The following is a 12019-nucleotide window of genomic DNA, read 5'->3' as shown; positions in this document are numbered from 1 at the left end:
AGACAATTGTGTATATCTTTATAACATGCAGGACATTTATACATGAAAGACCAGATAAATGAAGACACAACTTTAAAAAACAGGTCGAGTGGAGTCAGTGAGAAAAGGAGAGGAGGGAAATAAAAAGCTTTGGATGGAGCTAATACATAAGTAATACATTGGGACTCATAAAGGACTATATTATCTTATCTTATTAGTCCCATAGTGTGGAAATGTACATTATTGCAGCAACAAAATGGATAGCAAAAAAAAAAGAAATAATAAAGAACACTAAATAATAAGTGAGTACACAAGAGATAATAAGACAATAGTAGTAAAAAATATAGTTTAAAAAAGTAAATAGTAACATTTTGTACAAGAGTAATATTGGTGTTAAATTATAAGAGTTTGATATTGTTATTGCACAGGTTTTAAAGTGAAAAACAAGTATTGCACAGTTTAACTGAAGTAATAGTTTTAAGTTTATTTGTCATTGTTATAAGAACAACTAGACAGCACATCATCTCTACAAAGTAGTTGATAAAGGTAAATAGTACTAATAGTGTACTAAAAATGCTGATATTGCACAGTCATGTACATTAAAGGTTTAGTTTGTGAAGCTGTCTAGGTTGGGGGGGGGTTGTGAGGTCTACTTGGAGCAATGCTGATACAGTCTGACAGCTGCAGAGAGGAAGGACCTCTGCGATATCTCTCCTTCACACACTTTGGGTGAAAGAGTCTGTCGTTGAAGCCTGACGGAGCTCTCCAGTGCAGTGTCCCTCATGGTGGTGGGAGTCATTGTTCATCAGAAAATGTAGCTTGGCCATCAATCTCCTTTCTCCCACCACCTCCAGTTTATCCAGTATCCAAATATATTCCCCACATATCTTCATAAAATATTATTGCTGCAGAAACATTTTGTGGCAACTTTCTCAATTTATTGTGATGCAACTACTCCACTTTTTTTGAAGTGTAAAGTAGCCTACCATACAATCTCAAGGGCAGTTTTCAAAGAGATACTCTGGAGCCCAGTTAAGGAATAGACATTTGCATTTACTTACTGATTCTCTGCCTTTGCCCAGATACAAAATGAAACATAAAAATGTTCTAATGACAAAAGATTTTGTACATAATCCAGATTTTGTAATGTTTTGTGAATTTATTTATTTATTTATTTTGTTCTGTATTTAACTTATACGTGTTTGCTGTTTGCCTTTATTTCATTTTTGCATTCTTTGTATGTAATATTATTTAAGTGAATCCTATTTCTGTTACTGTTATGTTTTTGTTATTTCATTTTTATGTGAGGTTTTAAGATAAGGCCAGAGTGGGTTTAAACCTCACCTGCACATGTGTTTTATTTTTATTTTACTATTTTTCTCTGACTTTTATTTTATATGTGCAAATAAACAAAAATATAAAATAAATAAATAATGTCACCCAATCCTATTCCAGTATCTTAAATTAGTTAATTTGATTGAGAATATATGAGGTTTTTATATGAGATTTGGTGTATAATCGACATTGTACTCCACGCTTCATACCAGCTGGTGGCACTAATGCACCGAGCTGCTGTTTATCAACCGCTAATTAACACCAGCGAAGAAGAATCAGAAAAAAACCACTATAGGCGTCACATCTCCACTACAAGGACAGTTCAGGCTACTTGGGCTCAACCTGTTTCACGTTTATTGTCACAGTAAATCACTAGGTAAGCTGCTGGGAAAAAAATCATGTCATCTATTTGATTCTTATGGCTCGTTTGAGTGTTAAAGAGAGACAGGAAAAATGGCTGCTCAGGTTCATAGCTTTGGTTGCCATGCTAGTTAGCCACAGTTAGCATGCTAATACCAGATTTACTAGCTAATGATGAAGTGGGAGAGTGCTGAGAGGGGGGAAGGGTCTGGTAGGAATGATTAGGAGTAAAGGGGTTTAATCCTACATATGTCACCAGGTAAGTACCCTCTAATTAAGTAGTTTTAACTTTAAAACCGAATATAACCAGGTGTATTTGAGCTTGTTAGCAGCAAAAGTGTGTTGCAATGATTTGAGGTTTGTTAGTGAAACTTGTGCCAGCGACAGTTTTTCTTTCTGGTTGATTATTCACTAGATTCAAACCACATATGGTGCAGCTGCTTCCGTCTGGATTATCCTATCTTAGCCCCCCCCTCCCCTCCTCTCAGAAAGGCTTGTTTCATTATTACATTTTTATCTGGATGTTAAGTTATATTAATGTTGTCTTTTATTCCTGAGTCATTGTTTCCCCAGCTGGTCATGGGTCCTTTGGGGGATATTTATCACGTGAATGCATGGACCAGTTTAAAAGGACAGGGTCACCATGTTTCATTCCTCTTGTTCATACTGAGTATTAAAAGATCCCCTTCAAATGTGCTTTAATATAAAGTGATGGAGGACAGTCATTTAAAAGTTGGTGTGAAGCTTATATGAGGCTTCAGCAGTCTGAGTTCATATCTGCCACATTTATAGTCTTTTTAGCATCAAATTCCCTCTTTGTGTTTCCCTGTTGAGCTGTGGTTAAAGTATAGTAACAAAAAGAGGGACTTTGGCACTAAAAAGACTGTAATGTTGAAACATACCTACTTTATTTGACTCATTTGGATGAATGAAGCTTCATATTAGCTTCAGATAAACTTTAAAACTTCTGATAAACTTACATTTTTGCACAGAAGGAGGACTGTGGATTTAGTCCTCCATAAGTGCATCATGAAGGGATCTTCTAATTGCCAGTATAAACAGGAAGAATGATCACAGCTAGAAAAACAGGTTTCAATGTTTATTTGGGCTCCTGACTGTTGTCGTACGACACACTTGGAAAAACTGTGAACCGTCTTTTAATATAACAAATTGAGCAAAAGTGTGTTCACCCATAAAAAGCTTCATCAGAATGAAGGAATGTCTTGTTTTGGAGTCATTAATATTGCAGCTAATTAATAGTAGTTTCAGTCATGCCTTCCTTTCCTGCCACATTTACAATCTTTTCAGCATCAAATTCCCTCGTTGGGTATGTTAAGGTTAATTTCTTACTTTACTGAGCTGCTGCTGTAACAAAAAAAATCCCATTTTGACATCCATAAAGTACATCTATCTATCTAACTGGGCTGAACAGTTAAACTAAAGTTTTGCCTACTGCAGTCTTGTAATGATCAATATGAACAGGAGGAATGATTACAGCAAGAAAAGCTTGACTGTTGTTTTAAGACAGACTTGAAAAAATTGTGAATTTGGTTTGTTTCACATATTTATTGTCACATAAGAGTCAGCAGTCAAGTGAAATGTTTTAGAGGATTGACATGTTTAAAATGTGTTGAAGTGATGGATTGTAGCAGGTGGACACTCTCACTGCACTTAATGGACTTGTAGTGCATGTTATGTGTCACTGAGATGTTGAGCTGTAATGATTAATAGAGTGACAGAAAACCAATCAGCCATTTTGGATAATTGTGCAATCATTATGAGTTTGTTTCAGGGGGGTTTGTCGTAGTTGCGTTAGATTAAATTAAAAAAAGATGCCAAAATCCTCTTGTTCCAGCTTCTTAAAGATGAAAGTTTTTTGGTTTCATTAGTTTTCTATCACTAGAAACAGAACATCTTTGGGTTGCGGTCTGTTGGTTGGGACAAAATAAGACATGTTAGGTTGTATCTTGGATCTTTATGAAACAGAGTTTGACTTTTTTGGTGCAAAATTCGATTTGATCTTTCAAATTAAAAACTTGTTAGTTGCAGTCCTACTGTGATATGATTTAAGCACAATCCTCAGTCATCATTTAACGACAGCTGATGAATATGAAAAGATGTTAAAAGTTGCAACTAGGGCTCCAACTAATTATAATTTTCATGATATAAATAATACGACGATTACTTTAATAAGTAATTTTTTGGTCAGAAAATAGAAAAATGCCATCGTGACATGTTCAAATCTAACAAACAGTCACATAAGACAAAAAAAAGACAGCAAATCTTCACATTTGGAAAGTTGGAACCAGCTAATGTTGGATTTTTTTGCTTTAGAAAATACTTTAAACAATTAATTGAGGGTTTGTGTGAGATTTTTCTTGTATTAAGCTTTATATGACACATTAAACCGTCCTTATTCACATGTTTCCTCGTCTGTCGTATCAGCTCTCCTCACTTTGCTCCTCCACTCTGCAGGTCCCACCATGCGAAGTGCGTATCTCCTGATACCCGCTCTGCTTCTCCTCCTGGCCTTCCCCGTATCCAGGGGACGCTACAATGATGACTTCGACGACGGCGAGGACATCGCAGACTTCGACGACAACGACTTCGCCGAGTTCGAAGACATGAACGACGACATGGCGGCCGAAGCAGAAACCGCCCCTCCGCCGAGAGCCAGCCCTTCCTCGCAGCCCGAAGAAGACGAGGATGAAGATGAAGCCACTGTCGAGCTGGAGGACGGCATGGACGGCTTCGAAGATGGAGATAATCAGGTATGTTGCTGTTTATTAACTTTATTTTAACCATTTTTTTCTATAATATCTCACTTTTTTATTAATAAATGCATCATAATAATAGCTTAACTCAATCTAATATTTCTGCAGGATCAAGACATGTACAGCAAATATGACCAGGAGGAGTTTGAGGGGATCGGAGACATGGAGAAGACGGGTCACTCCATGAAAGACCCTCTTATAATCCACACGGTAAGCTCGGCTTATTGCTGAAATCTCCTCAGAGCAATTATCACATGAGCTGTGACTGTTGAAATGTTTGCTGCTGACTGCAAATCATACTTTCCTATATGATGTGTTTTATGTTCAGGTCACACTGCACTAAAATGTTTAAATTCATTCATTCATTCATTCATTCATTCAAGCTTTATTAAACTCGAGAACACACTGAGGAGTTAAAACTAATTTGAAACTAATTTAAAGTGTCAGTTGAGTAATTACAATCATCAAAAACCATAGTATGGTAATAATTTCTATTTAATAAAACAATTTAAGAACAATTTAGAAAAATAAAAAAAATAAAATAAAATAATTTTTTTAAGTAACCTAATTTTGTGTGTCCTAAACCGACCCTAAAATAATGATTTGAGTGTGCTGTTTATGTAATGAAAAAAACAGTTTTACAGCTAAATTACTCCATAGTTATTAAACTGCCATTGAATTTAGTTGCTAAAGTGGTTTCAAGTAGTTAAATAAAGTATTACTATGGAAGTAGGCCTGTCATGATAACTACTTTTGTTGTTGGACGATATATTGTCTCAGAAATAATTGCGATAAACAATATTATTTTCATTTGAAGTTCATTTTATACCACTGATATAATGATAGTATAATAGCATAATGATGTAAAAGGCAGGCTGGGGGGGTGGGATTGGAGAGTGGGGGCTACTCTTCTGTAGAAACACAGACTGCCATTATGGGCCATGACAGAGTTACTTACCTTGGATTCAATATAAGCGGCGCTGCTCGCTTCTTCAGTCTTCACTCAGGACGTGCACAATGAGGAATGGATGCAACTACTCGCTTAGCCAATGTGACATGAATAGTCTCTTAGCTGCTAATGTGAAATGTGGCAATACTGAGGTAAAAGAAATGAACCAGGTCATGTTATTGTACGATAAGTAGATAATGAACAGGTCTATCTGGCTAAAATACCTAAACACCTGTTGACGTTTCTCTCCGCAGGTTCCTGCTCATCTGCAGAACAGCTGGGAGAGTTACTACATGGAGATCCTGATGGTGACCGGCCTCCTCGCCTACATCATGAACTACATCATCGGCAAGAACAAGAACAGCCGCCTCGCTCAGGCCTGGTTCAACTCACACAGAGAGCTGCTAGAGAGCAACTTTGCACTAGTCGGTGAGTAGAAGTGTGTCAGGCCTGTTATTACTGTAGTATACAGAACAACAGAATATCACACACTTGCCTGAAGGAGCTTTACAGTCTTCACAATATACAACCAGCTCTATTCTTAGACCCTCAATTTGGTTAAAGAACATGCTGTTTAACAGGGACAAAAATGGAGGGAAAACAACCTCAGGAAGAGAAACAGAGGAGGTCCCACAACTATGAGGAAAATCAGGATGTAGAAATGAACATGTGTAAACTGAGAATTGGTTGCCTGAGTTTTAGAATTGAATTTGATTTTATTGATCAAGTTCAAGGCCCCACAGTGTCAGGCTCCTTGCTACATTATAGATTTAGATTAATAGTATTATAGATTTTCTGGTGCTCTATGAGCCTCAACACTGCATGAGACCCTCAGAAAAATGGTCTTTGAGTTGTTCCTCCTATCTGTGTTATTACCAAGGGCGGACAAAGGCCTTTTCTGTCCGTGCCCCTCAGTTATGGAACTTATTGTTTTGTTTTGTTGTTTTTAATTTTATATTTTATCTCCATTTCATGCATTTGTCTATTGTTGGTTTTACTGTTTTTATGATATGATGTTTTATAATCTCGATTGTTTTTTCTATGTTCTGTGTTTTTATTTTATCGAAAGCACTTGTTTTGAAAAGTGCTATATAAGTTATTATTATTATTATTATTATTTGTATGTGTAGGTGACGACGGCACCAGTAAAGAAGCGGTGAGCACTGGGAAGCTAAATCAGGAAAACGAACACATCTACAACCTGTGGTGCTCCGGACGTGTGTGCTGTGAAGGCATGCTGATCCAACTCAAGGTGTGACATGTACAGATCTGTGTCAGTGTGTCAGTGTGTCAGTGTATTGTGTTTATATTATAATAATATAACATGTAACAACATATATCTTGTGTGTCTACTCCAGTTCCTGAAGAGGCAGGATCTGCTCAACGTTTTGGCCAGGATGATGAGGCCTGCCTGTGATCAAGTGGTACGTAGCAGATCAGATAGAGTGTGTGTGGAGACAAGATATGGCAGACAATGCTTTTTAGATACAGTCTAACCAACAGCGTCTGTCTGTCTGTTTGTGGCGTTGCTACAGAAAAAGCAGCATGCAGAGACTCGCAGTGGCTTATAATGACAGTATGAAGCTGCTGCTTAAAGCTCTAAGAAGCTTCAGTGCAAGCCAAATGTTTGTCTATGTGTGTACCTACTTGCACTTCTGTAATACAAAATCTTATATATAGATGTGCATGCAGATTATCTGATTTTGCTAATGGTATTATTTTAGTTTTAACCAATCCTGAGCTGAGTTCTGCCAAGTTCTCGTCTAGACTGTGGAACCAGACTTTTTAGATATTGTCTGTTTATTTATTTATTTTCTCTCTTTTATATACTTTGTATTAAATTGTGATATGGACCCCCCCCCCTCCATGAGCTGTGTCCTTTTTTTAATAAGGATCTGAATTGAATTGTGTGTCTGCAGCAAATCAAAGTGACTCTGACTGAAGAGGACATGGACACCTTTGTGTTCGCCGTGGGCACCAAGAAGGCGATGGCGCGGCTTCAGAAGGAGATGCAGGACTTGGTAAATATCCTCCACCGCTAGATTTAATTGTAGTATGCGTTCACACTGTTATTACCACTATTACCAATCTGCAATCTTTCCCTTTTTTAATGTGTCTCTTGTTCATTTTATCCATTTTCGTTCCTTCACAGAGTGAGTTCTGCGGGGACAAGCCGAAGTCTGGCGCCAAGTTTGGACTCCCTGACTCACTGACTATTCTTAGTGAGATGGGCGAGGTCACAGATGGGGTGATGGACAACAAGGTGCGTTTACTCTCACACAGTATCAGTACAAAATGGCTCTGCAAAGTCTCGATTTGGCCTTTTATGATTTCCTCTCTCATGTATTTTAATCTGTTTCTAGATGGTACACTACATCACCAATAATGCTGACAAGATCGAGTCCATCCATTTTTCGGACCAATTTTCTGGTCCAAAAGTTATGCAGGAGTAAGTATTTTGTCATCTTCTTTTGTTAATCTCTCACATGCATTGTGACAGTTTGACTTTAAAGAGATCTACTTTAGTTTTATTTTCATTTTCGGGGAACCAGCCAGGTTTCTCTCCTGGCATTTAAGATCAGTCAGTTTACTTTCATATGTTTTAAATCAAACTTCACACCAGGGATGAAAACCATTTACAGTGAACACACCCTTTGTATTGAATGACCATAAATCCGGTTTCATAAGATACTCACTAAAGTTCACATCAAATAAAATAGTCCAACTCACTCAGTTCAGTTTCAAAGATAACAGAAAAATAACATAAACTCAGTTCATGACTTAAAAAAATAAATCTGTTCAATAAATAAAGTAACAACCAAAAAAAAGGTTTATTTTCTTGTTATCTAATCGCTGTATTGTCATGTTTCTTCAGGGAGGGTCAGCCCTTAAAGCTGCCTGAGACCAAGAAAACGCTGCTGTTTACATTTAATGGTGAGTCTAATAGTGTTTTTGTCCCTCCTACTTTTCGACCATTCTCCCACCGTTTGATTTGCACTGATGTGTTTTTAATGTATACTGAATGTTGTGTGTTTTAGTGCCTGGCATGGGCAACACCTCTCCCAAAGACATGGACTCTCTGCTGCCTCTCATGAACATGGTGATCTACAGCATCGACAAGGTCAAGAAGCTGCGTCTCAACAGAGAGGTGAGCGAGCAGAACAGCACATCTAAATCACTGATGTTTCTCTATTTTGAGCTTTAAAGTAAACTTCGTGTCTTTGTATTTTTAGGGGAAGCAGAAAGCTGACAGAAACCGAGCCCGTGTGGAGGAGAACTTCCTGAAGCAGACTCACGCTCAGCGTCAGGAGGCGGCTCAGACTCGCCGTGAGGAGAAGAAGAGAGCCGAGAAGGAGAGGATCATGAATGAGGAGGATCCTGAGAGACAACGTCGTCTGGAGGTCTGAAAAACACATTTTAAAAGAGTGGCTGAACATTTAGGGGAAATAAATATGAAGCGTAGCATAAACATTTAAACACAATCTGAAGCTCAACAGTTAACATGTCATAACTTATTTATTTAATCTGTACATAAGATAAAATAAGATCATCTTTTATTAGTCCCACAATGGGAAATTTACAGCGTCACAGCAGCAGATGGATAGCAAAAATAGGTATTAAAAAAAGATAAATAATAAGTTAACAAGCAATAAAAACATTTGGAAATAAAAATAAATAGTAACATATTGTGCCAGAGGAATATTAGTCTGGTGTTGATATTGCATAGATTTTAAAGGGGAAGAAATACATATGAATATAGTGAAAATCATTAACCAAAGTGTAAAGATAGATAGATGGATGGATGGATGGATGGATGGATGGATGGATGGATGGATGGATGGATGGATGGATGGATGGATGGATGGATGGATAGATAGATAGATAGATAGATAGATACATAGATGGATGGATGGATGGATGGATGGATGGATGGATGGATGGATGGATGGATGGATGGATGGATGGATAGATAGATAGATAGATAGATAGATAGATAGATAGATAGATAGATAGATAGATAGATAGATAGATAGATAATACTTTATTGATCCTTCTCAGGAAATTACTTGGATACAGCAGTGACATTCTCACATAACATAAAACACATCTATAACTGCACAGTAAAAAAGAAACTAGAATAATTACTAATATACCCAAAAATTGCACTAATAAAACAAACATGTGAAACTGAATCAGTGTATTTCCTAAAGTGCCAAATTATTCCTGTTATATATTGTCCGAAAAGCATACAAATAAAGTGTATATAAAGTACCTCTTAATTTTCAACATACATATATGTGTCTGAAATATTTGTTCCCTTTTTTTATTTTTAGGAAGCGGCCCAGCGTCGTGAGCAGAAGAAGATCGAAAAGAAGCAGATGAAGATGAAGCAGATCAAAGTGAAAGCCATGTGAAGGAACAACGCAAGGGGAAAGAAAGGATTAAAAAAAATGAAAAACAGTGCTCAACTCGGCTCGACTCTCCAGCTTCTAACCTCACAGCTCTGCAGCTCTTAAAAACACACATCCTGGGTGCGTCAAGCTTTAGCTGTTTCCGTCACCACTTTGCTCCATTTTTTGTATGTTTTTGGTGCAGCTCGACCTTTTTAATGACTTGAATGAACTGTCCATGTTCAAGAGAGAAACCGTCAAATCTGTCACTACAATTCACGGCAGGATTTTTAGTTTTGTTTCTTTTTTCCATTTTTTTTCTGTCCGATCCTCGTTAATCAAAGACCTGTTTTTTGAAAGCTGCGTCTTAATAACTCAGTGAGCTTTTTTTTTATTTTCTTTTTTTTTTTTAGACTTAATCTGCTGGGAAAGAACACATTGAATATATATATATATGGTGGTATGTATTGTACCACTTTTTTTTTAGATGAATGAAAGCATCTCTGTGGTTTCATTGGAAAAAAAATTAATATTAGCATTAATATAATCTTAAATGATATTATCAATTAAATTTTAATTTATATCTGCCATGAGATTTGGTTTTCTTGCAGGCTGTTTCTAATAAATCTGAGCAAAACATGAATAAAATGCACTGGAGTCTGTTGGAAAACTGTTTCCATTGTTGTGTTTTAATGGCTTGTGGATCATAAAATGGCGTAGTTGCAGACCTCTTGGTATTAGTCGAAAGAGTGAGGGTCTATAACTGGGAGCTGGGGGCAAAATGGGTGAGGCGTAAATGCTAAATTTAACTTGTAGATTGTGTCAGCAGGTCTGAACTAGATTTGGTTTCATCGGTGTTGCCATGTCAAAGCTGAAATGGATACAGTGAACCTGTCTAACCCGAGGAGGCCTCTTTTGATTACTGTTAGTCTAGATGTGATAAGACCGCTGATTACTTCATAGGCAAATGTGATATTATGTAATGTTTATTTGCAATACTTTGTCAAAATATAATGCAATCATTTTAATGCAAAACCACAAATATGAGGTTAGAAATGATTAAGAGTTTAAATGAACATTTAATTAACTAAATTGGGTTATATTCAGATTATACATAATAATGGTGCAGATGACTCAACATGAGATACTTTAATTAACCTGAACGCTGTATTTTCAACTGTTAATGGATGATACAGCAATAAGTATGTGTTTAATTTATTGCTTTATCTTTCCCCTAATTATGTACATAATTTAACCCTTTCATGCATGAATTATGATAACTTCAGTCAGGATTTTTCTCCTAATTTTTTTAAATTCTCTTTAGGCATGAAAGATATACTATTACATTATAATAACATAAATCAACTGATTTTACAACCAAAAACATAACTGCAGGTTTAGTGGTGATGTATGGGATGACGCACTAGTGTTCACTTTGGTGGCTGCAGTGTAACTATGTCATCAAAATCCTTTCATGCATAAGAAAACAGCTTTTGAATAGCTGTCCACTGCAGTGACCACTATGCGTTAAAGGGTTAATTTATGTCTAATTTTGTGCTCACTCAAAGTAAATCAGGTTTGAGCTTGATTATAACATGCTGTAATGTACTCCTAGGCAGATATGAGCAGAAGGACGTGTTCAATTCAATTTTATTTATAAGGTGCCAAATCACAACAAAAGTTATCTCAAGGAACTTTTCACTTTGCAAATTATCACGCCAGGTTAAACTGTGAGGAGTCGACTTCATTTAAAATTCTCCTTCAGAGGGTTTTTTTCCCACCCTGACCGGAATACAATAAATAAACACTGTGGTCATATTTAAATCATTCATATATTGAACATCAATCAGCTGCTTCAGTGCAAAATAATCTGGAAAAAAAACTGAGACATAATATTGTTGAAATTACTCTTTTTTTTCTTAAGACATCTCAGGCTGTGCATCTGTTTTATAAATATATGGTTTATTATAGTAAAGATTTATTACACATTATATATTATTTGTAGGCTATTATGCAATGGTTTTACTTTTCCGGCCCACTCAATTATTATTATTGTTGTTGTTATTAAACCTTTATTTAACCAGGTTAGTCTTAATGACATTAAAATCTCTTTTCCTGGCCAAGATTAGCAGCAGAATATACAGTTTGAAAACATAAAACACAACATCATAACATAAACATTTAGACAATAGACGTTAAATTATCATCATCAAATTGGGCTGCATAAACTA

The 12019-nt window shown here is 36.4% G+C and overlaps 1 protein-coding gene across 1 annotated transcript; it reads left to right on the top strand.

Moving 5' to 3' along the window:
* Positions 1-1589: 1589 nt before the first annotated feature.
* Positions 1590-10458, top strand: ccdc47 (coiled-coil domain containing 47). The gene is made up of 13 exons (XM_062438784.1): positions 1590-1690; positions 4150-4445; positions 4557-4658; positions 5652-5826; positions 6528-6649; positions 6756-6821; positions 7317-7418; positions 7550-7660; positions 7761-7846; positions 8273-8331; positions 8436-8545; positions 8631-8798; positions 9732-10458. Exons 2-13 carry the CDS (start codon positions 4158-4160, stop codon positions 9810-9812), a joined length of 1470 nt encoding a protein of 489 aa, XP_062294768.1. The 5' UTR covers positions 1590-1690; positions 4150-4157; the 3' UTR covers positions 9813-10458.
* The last annotated feature ends 1561 nt before the right edge of the window (positions 10459-12019 follow it).

Source organism: Scomber scombrus, chromosome 18 (genome assembly GCF_963691925.1).
Source record: "Scomber scombrus chromosome 18, fScoSco1.1, whole genome shotgun sequence".
In the NCBI taxonomy this organism is placed as follows: Eukaryota; Metazoa; Chordata; class Actinopteri; order Scombriformes; family Scombridae; genus Scomber; species Scomber scombrus.
Note: the sequence above shows the minus strand (reverse complement) of the source record. Positions and strands in the feature narration are given on the sequence as shown.

Excerpts from the sequence above, each read along its gene's own strand:
- ccdc47 (XM_062438784.1), top strand. The coding sequence starts at position 4,158 with ATGCGAAGTGCGTATCTCCTGATACCCGCTCTGCTTCTCCTCCTGGCC. Across the intron at positions 4,659-5,651 it reads ACCCTCTTATAATCCACACG|GTTCCTGCTCATCTGCAGAA; the intron begins GTAAGCTCGGCT and ends TTCTCTCCGCAG. Across the intron at positions 7,661-7,760 it reads ATGGGGTGATGGACAACAAG|ATGGTACACTACATCACCAA; the intron begins GTGCGTTTACTC and ends ATCTGTTTCTAG.